Source organism: Aythya ferina (assembly GCF_964211825.1).
Source record: "Aythya ferina genome assembly, chromosome: 2".
In the NCBI taxonomy this organism is placed as follows: Eukaryota; Metazoa; Chordata; class Aves; order Anseriformes; family Anatidae; genus Aythya; species Aythya ferina.
Window position 1 is genome coordinate 17946448 of NC_140297.1, and position 13135 is coordinate 17959582.

The following is a 13135-nucleotide window of genomic DNA, read 5'->3' on the forward strand; positions in this document are numbered from 1 at the left end:
ATCCAAATCTAGAACTTTCAACCTTTCTGCTTTCCCAGTTTAAATGTAAGGCATTGTTTATTTACTAAATTGCTTTTATCAAGCATGAAGCTCATATAGATCCTTAACAACTAACCCAGCATGAGGGATACAAACACATTCCTGGTATACATTAGTATAAAATAAAATCTGTAGATAAAGCTTGTGCAATTAAGACCAATTACTCTTGTTTTACAGAATTCCCCGTGATCTTTGATCACTCTAGTACAGACACAAGTTAACTCTAATTAAGTAAACATACAATATAGATCTCATATCTAAAAACACCCTTCCCTTCACTACATGTTATCCATTAGCCTCACTAAGGCAGCAAAGGGAAATAAAGATTGAGGAGGAAACCATGTATCTTCATGGCTTGTCCAGCCTATCCAGGAATAAGTGTCAGAAGAAGAAGAGTTGTTTCTTCTGCTCTGAGGTGTTTTTGTATTTTGTGCAGTTTAGGATCCACCTAGGATCCATTTGTCCCCCTCTCCTTTCCACGCACTTCTGTTACATTGGAAGACTGAGACTTGGTGCATTATTTGTCTGACAGCTTATTTTTTTCTGGCAGATCTCCTGGGATCCGTCATGTCAGGGCTTGGGGGGGGAGGGGGGGGGGATGGCTCCTGAGCGCACTGGGAAGACTGGTGAGCTAGAACCAATGACATGAGTATGGGAACAGACATATTTCTTGTATATCAAGAAAAGCCTTCCTCTGACTTCACATATCTGAGATCTATGTCTTCTCCCACTGCTCAACAAACTCTAGCACAGACCCTCTGGCTGGAAGGTAAAAACCTTCTCCCCTCCCCTTGTGAAAACCTTCTCCCCTCCCCTTGTGAGTCTGACTGCTACAAGGAAGAAATATGAGCTGATCCTTACTATCACATTTTTGGAAAAATGATGCAAGCAGTGTCATTGTCACATACTGCTTTGTACAGGTGAGGCAGACTGTGGCCTCATTACAGTTGATCAGAATTTTAACACACTACTGGTTTGGGATTTCAGCCAGGTATCATGGAACAGTACTCAACAAAGGCTGTTTTTTTGTTTTGTTTTTGTTTTAGTACCAGGAAAGACCAAGAGCTACTCCAATCCTAATAAATTAACAGTGACATAGTGCAATAATGCTTTTACAGTATATATATCTATACTTATATATAATTACTTTAGTTTTTCCAAGAACCCAATTGTCCAGGTGAGCTTTTTCCAAGATGGCAGCACAGGTTTCCGGGCTGACTGGAGGATCATCATTTGTTTTGTAACAGATGAGATAATACCTAAAGACAAATATATGATTCGTTATTCCATTAACGGTGAACAATATATGCAAATACATTCAAATCATTCATTTAAATAATAAAAACAGTTGCATGAAAGAAAACATAGCACTGAAAAAAAAAACAGCTCACTAAAAAAATTGCTGTGATTTATATGCAGCACTAAGAAACTCAATTAAAAGTGGATGAGTGACATATTGCACACCCTGGAGGGCTGTTTAATTCTATGTCAACATTGAAAGGTTTTAAAAAGTGTGCAACTCAAATGGGGCTGTGTGCCAGTCCTTTGCTGCTCTGACTGTCTGTGAAAGCGATTTCAGTGGCAAGATAAAAATACTTATGTTTTTCTGCCTAAATTAGCTTAGTTCATATCTATAAATGTCATGAAGATTTCCTATTTTATTTCAAGTGCTTAGATGGTTAACATGTGAGACTCATCCCAGCTCTTGTTACCTTCTTGGATTTAGCTTTGTAGATCCTTTTGGAACATAATATTTGATGTTTTGACATATCATGTAAGCATTTAATTTGGCAAACTAATTTCTCAGAACTAACTCTGCCTGAGAAAAGAGGTCAGGATGCTCATGCATAAAAATTACATAACACATACAAACTTGGTTGGTAGGTAGGAAAGTACTTGCATTTTCCAGGACTTCCCAGAATGTAATTTCATTACACAATGAACTGTACTTGTCTTTTTTTTTTTTTTTTTTTTAATTCAGAAAAAATATGTGGATACCATTATGTGTGTTCCTGACAGTGTTACACTTTTTTTTTTCTTGTTACTCAGAGTTTATACAGTAAGTTGGGTTGTACCAACTTTAGATGATGGTAACAATGTCCTCAGAGGACTATAAAAAAGGAGACAATGATTATTCCTGCATTATGACCACCAATTCTTATATATATATATATTCTGTGTGAGCGCCAGTGCACACAAGCATCAGTGCTTGAGACCTGCACAGCCTCACTGCAATGGGGGGCACATTCTCTAGAGAGCTTCCGCATTGTGCTCACTGACTGTCTCTCTTTTACCTTCACCATAAAGTTTTTGATAAAAAGCAGCAACCAAGAGCCACAACATATCTTGGTGCAGTGATAACTACCTTTTACCATCCTGCACTCTTCCAAGACAGTAATAGTCCCAGCAATACTCTTCCCAGATACTGTGCTATAAAAGCATTACTTTGTTTTTCCTCTCCTTACGTACCAGCAGCACTCTGCAGCTAGATTTCTGTTTCTAGTGCACCATTCCTTTTAAGCATTTCTGGCTGTGTTGCTTGCTTCTTCCCAGCTTTACTCCCCATTCCATAAATCTAAGCTCTGATTGAGGCAAATATTCAATGTCTTTATTTGTAAAGAAGAAATATAGGTTAAGTGCTCAGTATTTTTTTGAGGTGACAGAAGAAGAGAGTTAAAGGGATTATAAAATAATAGTGAGTTCGTTATTCTTCTTAACAAATGACTAATACTTAGAAAGCATATTTCAAACAGAACTATGGACTTAATGAACTTCTCAGCCCTAGATTAGCCATTCCAAATTATCACCCCCCTGCAAACACAGATGTTGCACAGTGCTGAATGTCAGGAGCTAGAGAAATGGTGGTGCTTCTCAGAGGCTCTTTCTCCAGATTCTCCATTTTAATTTGAAACATTATATTTCTAACCCTAAAATCTTTGAAGAAAACTTTCAGATTATAAGCACGACAAATAATTTAACCAAATGCAGATGGAGCATGAAACAATCATTCTGGGATGCATCATCTTTCTCTACCAATCAAAAAGGGATTACTGATCTTGTGCCTGAGTTATCCTGTCACCCAGCCTGTAATCTCTTTTCTAACAGGAAATGTCTCTGTATTTTTTCTATAAATACCATGCCAAATGCATTGCGGATGCTTAGCCAACACTGAGCAGCAATGATAGAAGAGAAAAAGGCACTTGTTCACATCAATGTTACCGTTTTATGAAGTTAGCAAAGAGTATGCGGTGTGAATAACCCTGTCTTCGAATCCTTGCCGTCTCCAGAATTCCTGTGTAACGCAGCTGAACCAGCACTTTTTCTTTATCAAACTTGTTTGCCTGCCGGTCATTGTTTGGCTTGATGCACCTGACAAAATGAGGCTGGCCAACGACCATTTTAGATAACAAATCCATCAGGGAATACTGCAAGAAATGAAAAAGATACCAGGGTGATTATAAAACTTTTATGTAGGTCCAGATGTAGCTGAAATTTTGTTTCATATAATCAGATTTATTTCATGTGCAAGTCCATTTAGATTTCAGTAAGCTGGTACTTTAATGATAGATGAAGTAAATTGTGTAACAGTTCTGGTTTTGAAAAGATCATCATAGACTACATGAGAGAAACACTGACTCCAAATGGGCGTTATCACAGTCCACCCAGGACATTCTCACAAACTACAGTTTTGGTATATGCAAAATTTGTGGTACTGCCAATAACTGAACACCTGCTTTGGTTTTGGAAGCAGCATTATCTTTAATTATGGTTCTAAAAAATTATCTCTTTTTTTGCAGGCTCCCTTGAAGACCAGTGGATATAACAGCAGCTGTTAGGCTGAGTCTGCAACACCAAGTTCATATCAATCTATATGTTTAGCAGAAGCAAAGCGTTGTTTGCAAGATCATAACTGAATTCTTGAGTATAACTGTAGAAGGGAAGTGTTATTGAGGAATATTTCTAAAAGCATACCACTTATTCTCATGAAATGCACAAGCACACAAATGCACATTTTATGCCTAATACTGAAGACAGAGAACAAATAGGTGTTTGGGGCAACTGCATCAGTTAGCCTGGCATTGGATTGTGCAGCTGTTACTGAGCTTTATTATTGACAGTGTGGCTGTTAAAAGCTGTTAAAGGCTGTCAGACCTGATGAAAGGGCAGTGTCCCTGGAAGCCTCTCCATGCTTCCCAGCTACATCAGCTCATCTAATACATGATAAAAACTCTCCTTATACTTCTTTCCTTTTCTTGGACTCTTGTTAGGCAATTACAACCCACTTTAATGTGTTTTTTGTTGTTTTTGTTTGTTTGTTTGTTTGTTTTTCCTGTTGTCATCTAATTGAAGATCTTTACTTGTCCAGGGAGTAAATCATCAGTCTAAGGATGGAAGACTGATGGAAGAAGTGCACTAAGCCAGTAAATATTGCCATCCCTTCAGTAGGATAGAGGAACCTAAAGCCACCCTGGAAGAGGGGTGCTTAATCTATTCTCATACAGCACGTCCTGTTCATTAGGGCTGATGGTGATACTACAGTTGCCCTGCCAGGAACAAACATTTGAGGAGGGTAAAACTAGGAATGCACAAAATCACAATTCAAAAGTTGCACTCTTCCCACCTCACCAGGGTGCCAGGCTAACAGAGGGATGTTGTCTGTAGCTCCCTATGACAACTGAATTGAATCTGGCTGTAAACAAGCTTGACTTGTATTTCATAAAATGGCTTCATGGGAATATCTTATAGAAACACAAATGAAGAGACTCATTATTCAGGATTCAGCCTGACTCAACAGAAAGAGGCAGCCAGGATGCAATGAAGTTCAGCAGTAGGTTAGATACAGGAAACTGGTGTAGGACATCAAGAGACATATGTTTCCTATTAAAATATGCAATCCCGTTTTGGACAAATGCTTCACCAAGCAGCAAAGTGCTTAATTAGATTTATCACTCATGTTACAATGGAACACAAACAAATAGGGCAGGCTAATGGATATATATATTTTTTTCTACTCAGCCTGAGATAGCAGATGCTTTTCTCAGTCACCCTTGGATATCTGCATATCAGTAAACCAGTAGGGATGAAGCTGAATCTTTATCTGAGAGCATTAGCTAGCATGATCTGAGCAGGGATTTCCACTACAGAAAATAGTAACAGGAAAGTGCAAATATAACGAACCCTTCACAGCTTCAGTTGCTAGATTTGTTGGTAATGCCAGTGCATTACCAACATTAATTAATTAATTAATTAATTAATCAAAGACAGGAACTTTGAAGTAGATTCAATACATCTCTCCATCCAGAACGTTAAAATGCCATCCAACTTTGGATTACCATGATACCTGGGCTGGAATTATCCTTGACAGTCCCAAAAGCTGTGCAGTTAAGTCTACTAAATAGAGATCCTTCTCCTTATTGCTCTCTGTCATAGATGTAAATGAACTCTTAAAGGTCATGAAGATTACCTGAGCCACCTTTACATTTTTGCTGGGAGATAAGAGGAGCTGAAAATTCAGGCTTGGGCCAACTCTGTGCTTGACTTTGGAAGAAACAATGCTTTTCACAGCTATTTTCTATGGCAGGATCAGCAGTGCTGCCTGCGCTTGGAAAAATAAAGAGCACTGATAAAAGAGCCAAAAGAATGTATTCAGAATAGACTCCGAGGAGTCAAGATCTTCCTCTGTAGCTCTTGCTCCAAATTAATTAATTTTTCTTTTTTACTTCTTAAACTCTTAAGGAAATTCTGTATGACTGATATTCAACTTCCCCTTAACTCCTTTGGGGAGAAGCAGGAGAGTAAAAGACAATTCGTATCAATCATCCTACATCATCATGATGGAAATGTGGCTGTGTGTTTGAGTACAATTAGAGATGAAACATCACAATCTTCTTTATATATTTGTACTGCATAGACTGCTGAGCCCTTTAAGCAGCTCATGAACTCTAAATGTATCACTGCTGACTTTAACTCAACAGGTGAATTTAAAAAGGTAAAATAATAAATATGCATTCTACTCTAGAAAAAAAACATTAAAAGATCAGATATCTTACTCTAAAATAAGAAGCAACTGTCTGTGTTTTCATACTGGTTGTCTCTCTTGGATGATGTCCGGTATCTCCTGCTTCATTCTATATGGATGAAGAAAAAAAAAAAGACACTTCTTATCTCTGTTGAGTATGTAATGCCCTTTCCAATGCCTCAACAAACAACCCCTCAGAGAAAATCATCAAGTAAAAAAAAAGTACTCAAAACTGAAAAAGTTACTGCATGATCACTAGCACAAAGTAGTTACACCATTACATTACTTCGCTACACAATACACAAACATTCACACACCGAGGACACAATTTGATAACAAAACATCTAAATAACTGCTACAAATAACCTGACAATGTCTGAGGTCCTGTTTGTTATTCCAGTGCCACTGCTATTGTGGTCACACTCTATGGAACATGACTATAAGCCACACCAAAATTTTAATTTCTCTTTTTGCTACAATATAGCTAGGAAGTAAATTTTTTTTTTCTTTTCTGAAATTGTTATAAAACTATAGCCAGAAAGAAGGGAAATGTTAGGTTTTTACCTCACGGAAGGAATATGAATTGCACAACACAAAGATATCCAGCTAAACAGAAAAGAAAACAGGAGAGGGAAAAAAAACCATCGAAGGGGTTACTTGCTCACTTTTAGTACCAACAACAGTATTGCCTTTCTAGTTTAAAATAAGGTTAAGTGCAGAATGCAGAATCACTAAATCAGTTTTCTTACCTTTGTATGACTGATTGATTTCTGGGGGGTCCACATCTGGTAACTGATTGTAGTTTTGCTTTTACTGTGTGCCAGGTTACCTATGGGAAGATGAAAGAATGCAACCTACCAAAATGCTTAGATCTCATCTCAACTAAAGAGTATGCTGAACCATGTTATTAAGTGCAACCATATGATTATAAAGGTCCTTGACTTTTTTTTCTGAGCATGTCCTCATTTCTCTTTTCACCGTTGGGGTGGAACAAGCTCTGAAGAAATTGCACGATGATGGAACATGGGCTAAATTTTCCTCCTTCAGCACTTATGTCACCTACTAGAGCAAAAAAATAAACAGAGTGCTGCAGAAGGTAAAAAAGGTGTATCTTCTAGCATCCATGAGCTTTTACCCTAAGGATGTTATTTTATTATCCTAGTTCTAAGGCTACACATATATTAGTTGAAAATATGTGTTAGCACCCCTCTCTGGCCCTGAGGTCAAGTGACATCACAGAATCACAGAATCACAGAATCACAGAATTTCTAGGTTGGAAGAGACCTCAAGATCATCGAGTCCAACCTCTGACCTAACGCTAACAGTCCCCACTAAACCATATCCCTGAGCTCTACATCTAAGCGTCTTTTGAAGACTTCCAGGGATGGTGACTCCACCACTTCCCTGGGCAGCCTGTTCCAATGCCTCACAACCCTTTTGGTAAAGAAGTTCTTCCTAACATCTAACCTAAAACTCCCCTGGCTCAACTTAAGCCCATTCCCCCTCGTCCTGTCACCAGGCACGTGGGAGAACAAACCAACCCCCACCTCGCTACAGCCTCCCTTGAGGTACCTATAGAGAGCGATAAGGTCACCCCTGAGCCTCCTCTTCTCCAGGCTGAACAAGCCCAGCTCCCTCAGCCGCTCCTCGTAGGACTTGTTCTCCAGGCCCCTCACCAGCTTTGTCGCCCTTCTCTGCACCCGCTCAAGCACCTCCATGTCCTTCTTGTAGCGAGGGGCCCAAAACTGAACACAGTACTCGAGGTGCGGCCTCACCAGAGCTGAGTACAGGGGGACAATCACCTCCCTGGCCCTGCTGGTCACACTGTTCCTGATACAAGCCAGGATGCCGTTGGCCTTCTTGGCCACCTGAGCACACTGCTGGCTCATATTCAGCCGACTATCCACCATCACTCCCAGGTCCTTCTCTGCCTGGCAGCTCTCCAATCATTCCTCTCCCAGCCTGTAGCTCTGCTTGGGGTTATTGCGCCCCAGGTGCAGGACCCGGCACTTGGCCTTGTTGAACTTCATGCAGTTGACCTCAGCCCATCAGTGCAGCCTATCCAGATCCTCCTGCAGAGCTTTCCTACCCTCAAGCAGATCGACACACGCACCTAACTTGGTGTCATCTGCAAACTTACTGAGGGTGCACTCGATGCCCTCGTCCAGATCATCGATGAAGATATTAAAGAGGACCGGCCCCAGCACCGAGCCCTGGGGGACGCCACTAGTGACTGGCCTCCAACTGGACTTGGCTCCATTCACCACGACTCTTTGGGCCCGGCTATCCAGCCAGTTTCTAACCCAACGAAGCGTGCACCAGTCCAAGCCAAGAGCAGCCAGTTTCTTGAGGAGAATGCTGTGGGAGACGGTGTCAAAAGCCTTGCTGAAGTCAAGGTAGACCACATCCACAGCCTTTCCCTCATCCACCCAGCGCGTCACTTTGTCATAGAAGGAGATCAGGTTCGTCAGGCATGACCTGCCTTTCATAAAGCCATGCTGACTGGGCCTGATCGCCTGCTTCCCCTGCAAGTGCTGCATGATGACTCTCAGGAGGATCTGCTCCATGAGCTTTCCTGGCACTGAGGTCAAACTGACAGGCCTGTAGTTTCCCGGGTCTGCCCTCCGGCCCTTCTTGTAGATGGGCGTCACATTTGCTAGCCGCCAGTCAATTGGGACCTCCCCCGATAGCCAGGACTGCTGATAAATGATGGATAGTGGCTTGGCCAGCTCCTCTGCCAGTTCTCTCAGTACCCTTGGGTGGATCCCATCCGGCCCCATCGACTTGTGCACATCTAAGTGCCGTAGCAGGTCACCAAACAGTTCTTCGTGGATAGTGAGGGCCATATCCTGCTCCCCATCCCCTTCCGCCAGCTCAGGGTACTGGGTATCCAGAGAACAACCGGTATTGCCGCTAAAGACTGAGGCAAAGAAGGCATTGAGCACCTCCGCCTTTTCCTCATCTCTTGTAACTAAGTTTCCCCCTGCATCCAGTAAAGGATGGAGATTCTCCTTAGTCCTCCTTTTTGTGTTGATGTATTTATAGAAACGTTTTTTGTTATCTTTAACAGCAGTAGCCAGATTGAGCTCCAGATCACAGAATCACAGAATCACAGAATTTTCTAGGTTGGAAGAGACCTCAAGGTCATCGAGTCCAACCTCCAACCTAACGCTAACAGCCCTCCACTAAACCATATCCCTAAGCTCTACATCTAAACGTCTTTTGAAGACTTCCAAGGATGGTGACTCCACCACTTCCCTGGGCAGCCTGTTCCAGTGCCTCACAACCCTTTCAGTGAAGAAGTTCTTCCTAACATCTAGCCTAAAACTCCCCTGGCTCAACTTAAACCCATTCCCCCTCGTCCTGTCACCAGGCACGTGGGAGAACAGGCCAACCCCCACCTCGCTACAGCCTCCCTTGAGGTACCTAAAAAGAGCGATAAGGTCGCCCCTGAGCCTCCTCTTCTCCAGGCTGAACAAGCCCAGCTCCCTCAGCCGCTCCTCGTAGGACTTGTTCTCCAGGCCCCTCACCAGCTTCGTCGCCCTTCTCTGCACCCGCTCAAGCACCTCGATGTCCTTCTTGTAGCGAGGGGCCCAAAACTGAACACAGTACTCGAGGTGCGGCCTCACCAGAGCTGAGTACAGGGGGACAATCACCTCCCTGGCCCTGCTGGTCACGCTGTTCCTAATACAAGCCAGGATGCCGTTGGCCTTCTTGGCCACCTGAGCACACTGCTGGCTCATATTCAGCCGACTGTCCACCATCACTCCCAGGTCCTTCTCTGCCTGGCAGCTTTCCAACCATTCCTCTCCCAGCCTGTAGCTCTGCTTGGGGTTATTGCGCCCCAGGTGCAGGACCCGGCACTTGGCCTTGTTAAACTTCATGCAGTTGACCTCAGCCCATCGGTGCAGCCTATCCAGATCCTCCTGCAGAGCTTTCCTACCCTCAAGCAGATCGACACACGCACCTAACTTGGTGTCATCTGCGAACTTACTGAGGGTGCACTTGATGCCCTCGTCCAGATCATCGATGAAGATATTAAAGAGGACCGGCCCCAGCACCGAGCCCTGGGGGACGCCACTAGTGACTGGCCTCCAACTGGACTTGGCTCCATTCACCACGACTCTTTGGGCCCGGCTATCCAGCCAGTTTCTAACCCAACGAAGCGTGCGCCAGTCCAAGCCAAGAGCAGCCAGTTTCTTGAGGAGAATGCTGTGGGAGACGGTGTCAAAAGCCTTGCTGAAGTCAAGGTAGACCACATCCACAGCCTTTCCCTCATCCACCCAGCGCGTCACTCTGTCATAGAAGGAGATCAGGTTCGTCAGGCATGACCTGCCTTTCATAAAGCCATGCTGACTGGGCCTGATCGCCTGCTTCCCCTGCAAGTGCTGCATGATGACTCTCAGGAGGATCTGCTCCATGAGCTTTCCTGGCACTGAGGTGAAACTGACAGGCCTGTAGTTTCCCGGGTCTGCCCTCCGGCCCTTCTTGTAGATGGGCGTCACATTTGCTAGCCGCCAGTCAATTGGGACCTCCCCCGATAGCCAGGACTGCTGATAAATGATGGATAGTGGCTTGGCCAGCTCCTCTGCCAGTTCTCTCAGTACCCTTGGGTGGATCCCATCCGGCCCCATCGACTTGTGCACATCTAAGTGCCGTAGCAGGTCACCAAACAGTTCTTCGTGGATAGTGAGGGCCATATCCTGCTCCCCATCCCCTTCCGCCAGCTCAGGGTACTGGGTATCCAGAGAACAACCGGTATTGCCGCTAAAGACTGAGGCAAAGAAGGCATTGAGCACCTCCGCCTTTTCCTCATCTCTTGTAACTAAGTTTCCCCCTGCATCCAGTAAAGGATGGAGATTCTCCTTAGTCCTCCTTTTTGTGTTGATGTATTTATAGAAACGTTTTTTGTTATCTTTAACAGCAGTAGCCAGATTGAGCTCCAGATCACAGAATCACAGAATCACAGAATTTTCTAGGTTGGAAGAGACCTCAAGGTCATCGAGTCCAACCTCCAACCTAACGCTAACAGCCCTCCACTAAACCATATCCCTAAGCTCTACATCTAAACGTCTTTTGAAGACTTCCAAGGATGGTGACTCCACCACTTCCCTGGGCAGCCTGTTCCAGTGCCTCACAACCCTTTCAGTGAAGAAGTTCTTCCTAACATCTAGCCTAAAACTCCCCTGGCTCAACTTAAACCCATTCCCCCTCGTCCTGTCACCAGGCACGTGGGAGAACAGGCCAACCCCCACCTCGCTACAGCCTCCCTTGAGGTACCTAAAAAGAGCGATAAGGTCGCCCCTGAGCCTCCTCTTCTCCAGGCTGAACAAGCCCAGCTCCCTCAGCCGCTCCTCGTAGGACTTGTTCTCCAGGCCCCTCACCAGCTTCGTCGCCCTTCTCTGCACCCGCTCAAGCACCTCGATGTCCTTCTTGTAGCGAGGGGCCCAAAACTGAACACAGTACTCGAGGTGCGGCCTCACCAGAGCTGAGTACAGGGGGACAATCACCTCCCTGGCCCTGCTGGTCACGCTGTTCCTAATACAAGCCAGGATGCCGTTGGCCTTCTTGGCCACCTGAGCACACTGCTGGCTCATATTCAGCCGACTGTCCACCATCACTCCCAGGTCCTTCTCTGCCTGGCAGCTTTCCAACCATTCCTCTCCCAGCCTGTAGCTCTGCTTGGGGTTATTGCGCCCCAGGTGCAGGACCCGGCACTTGGCCTTGTTAAACTTCATGCAGTTGACCTCAGCCCATCGGTGCAGCCTATCCAGATCCTCCTGCAGAGCTTTCCTACCCTCAAGCAGATCGACACACGCACCTAACTTGGTGTCATCTGCGAACTTACTGAGGGTGCACTTGATGCCCTCGTCCAGATCATCGATGAAGATATTAAAGAGGACCGGCCCCAGCACCGAGCCCTGGGGGACGCCACTAGTGACTGGCCTCCAACTGGACTTGGCTCCATTCACCACGACTCTTTGGGCCCGGCTATCCAGCCAGTTTCTAACCCAACGAAGCGTGCGCCAGTCCAAGCCAAGAGCAGCCAGTTTCTTGAGGAGAATGCTGTGGGAGACGGTGTCAAAAGCCTTGCTGAAGTCAAGGTAGACCACATCCACAGCCTTTCCCTCATCCACCCAGCGCGTCACTCTGTCATAGAAGGAGATCAGGTTCGTCAGGCATGACCTGCCTTTCATAAAGCCATGCTGACTGGGCCTGATCGCCTGCTTCCCCTTCAAGTGCTGCATGATGACTCTCAGGAGGATCTGCTCCATGAGCTTTCCTGGCACTGAGGTCAAACTGACAGGCCTGTAGTTTCCTGGGTCTGCCCTCCGGCCCTTCTTGTAGATGGGCGTCACGTTTGCTAGCCGCCAGTCGATTGGGACCTCCCCCGATAGCCAGGACTGTTGATAAATGATGGACAGTGGCTTGGCCAGCTCCTCTGCCAGTTCCCTCAGTACCCTTGGGTGGATCCCATCTGGCCCCATCAACTTGTGCACATCTAAGTGCCGTAGTAGGTCACCAACCAGTTCTTCATGGATAATGAGGGCCACATCCTGCTCCCCATCCCCTTCCACCAGCTCAGGGTACTGGGTATCCAGAGAACATCCGGTATTGTCGCTAAAGACTGAGGCAAAGAAGGCATTGAGCACCTCCGCCTTTTCCTCATCTCTTGTAACTAAGTTTCCCCCCGCATCCAGTAAAGGATGGAGATTCTCCTTAGTCCTCCTTTTTGTGTTGATGTATTTATAGAAACGTTTTTTGTTATCTTTAACGGCAGTAGCCAGATTGAGCTCCAGATGAGCTTTGGCCTTCCTAATTTTGTCCCTGCACAGCCTCGCTACATCCTTAAAGTCCTCCCTAGTGGCCTGCCCACTTTTCCAAAGCTCATAAACCCTCTTTTTCCTCCTAAGATCAAGCCACAATTCTCTGTTGAGCCAGGCCGGTCTTCTTCCCCGCCAGCTCATCTTTGGGCACTTGGGGACAGACCGTTCCTGCGCCATTAAGATTTCCCTCTTGAAGAGCGCCCAGCCTTCCTGGACCCCTCTGCCCTTCAGAACCACCTCCCAAGGGACT

The 13135-nt window shown here is 45.1% G+C and overlaps 1 protein-coding gene across 2 annotated transcripts in view; it reads right to left on the reverse strand.

Moving 5' to 3' along the window:
- The window catches only part of LOC311431525 (myosin-IIIa-like), a 73475-nt gene that overhangs the window by 23367 nt on the left and 36973 nt on the right, over window positions 1–13135 (reverse strand). For both annotated transcript variants that reach the window (XM_084509062.1, XM_084509063.1), the window contains exons 16-19: window positions 6808–6887; window positions 6090–6167; window positions 3259–3464; window positions 1187–1298 (exon numbers count right to left, since the gene is read on the reverse strand). In XM_084509062.1, coding sequence (XP_084365188.1) covers window positions 1187–1298; window positions 3259–3464; window positions 6090–6167; window positions 6808–6887 — 476 coding nt within the window. The remainder of the gene's footprint in view (window positions 1–1186; window positions 1299–3258; window positions 3465–6089; window positions 6168–6807; window positions 6888–13135) is intronic.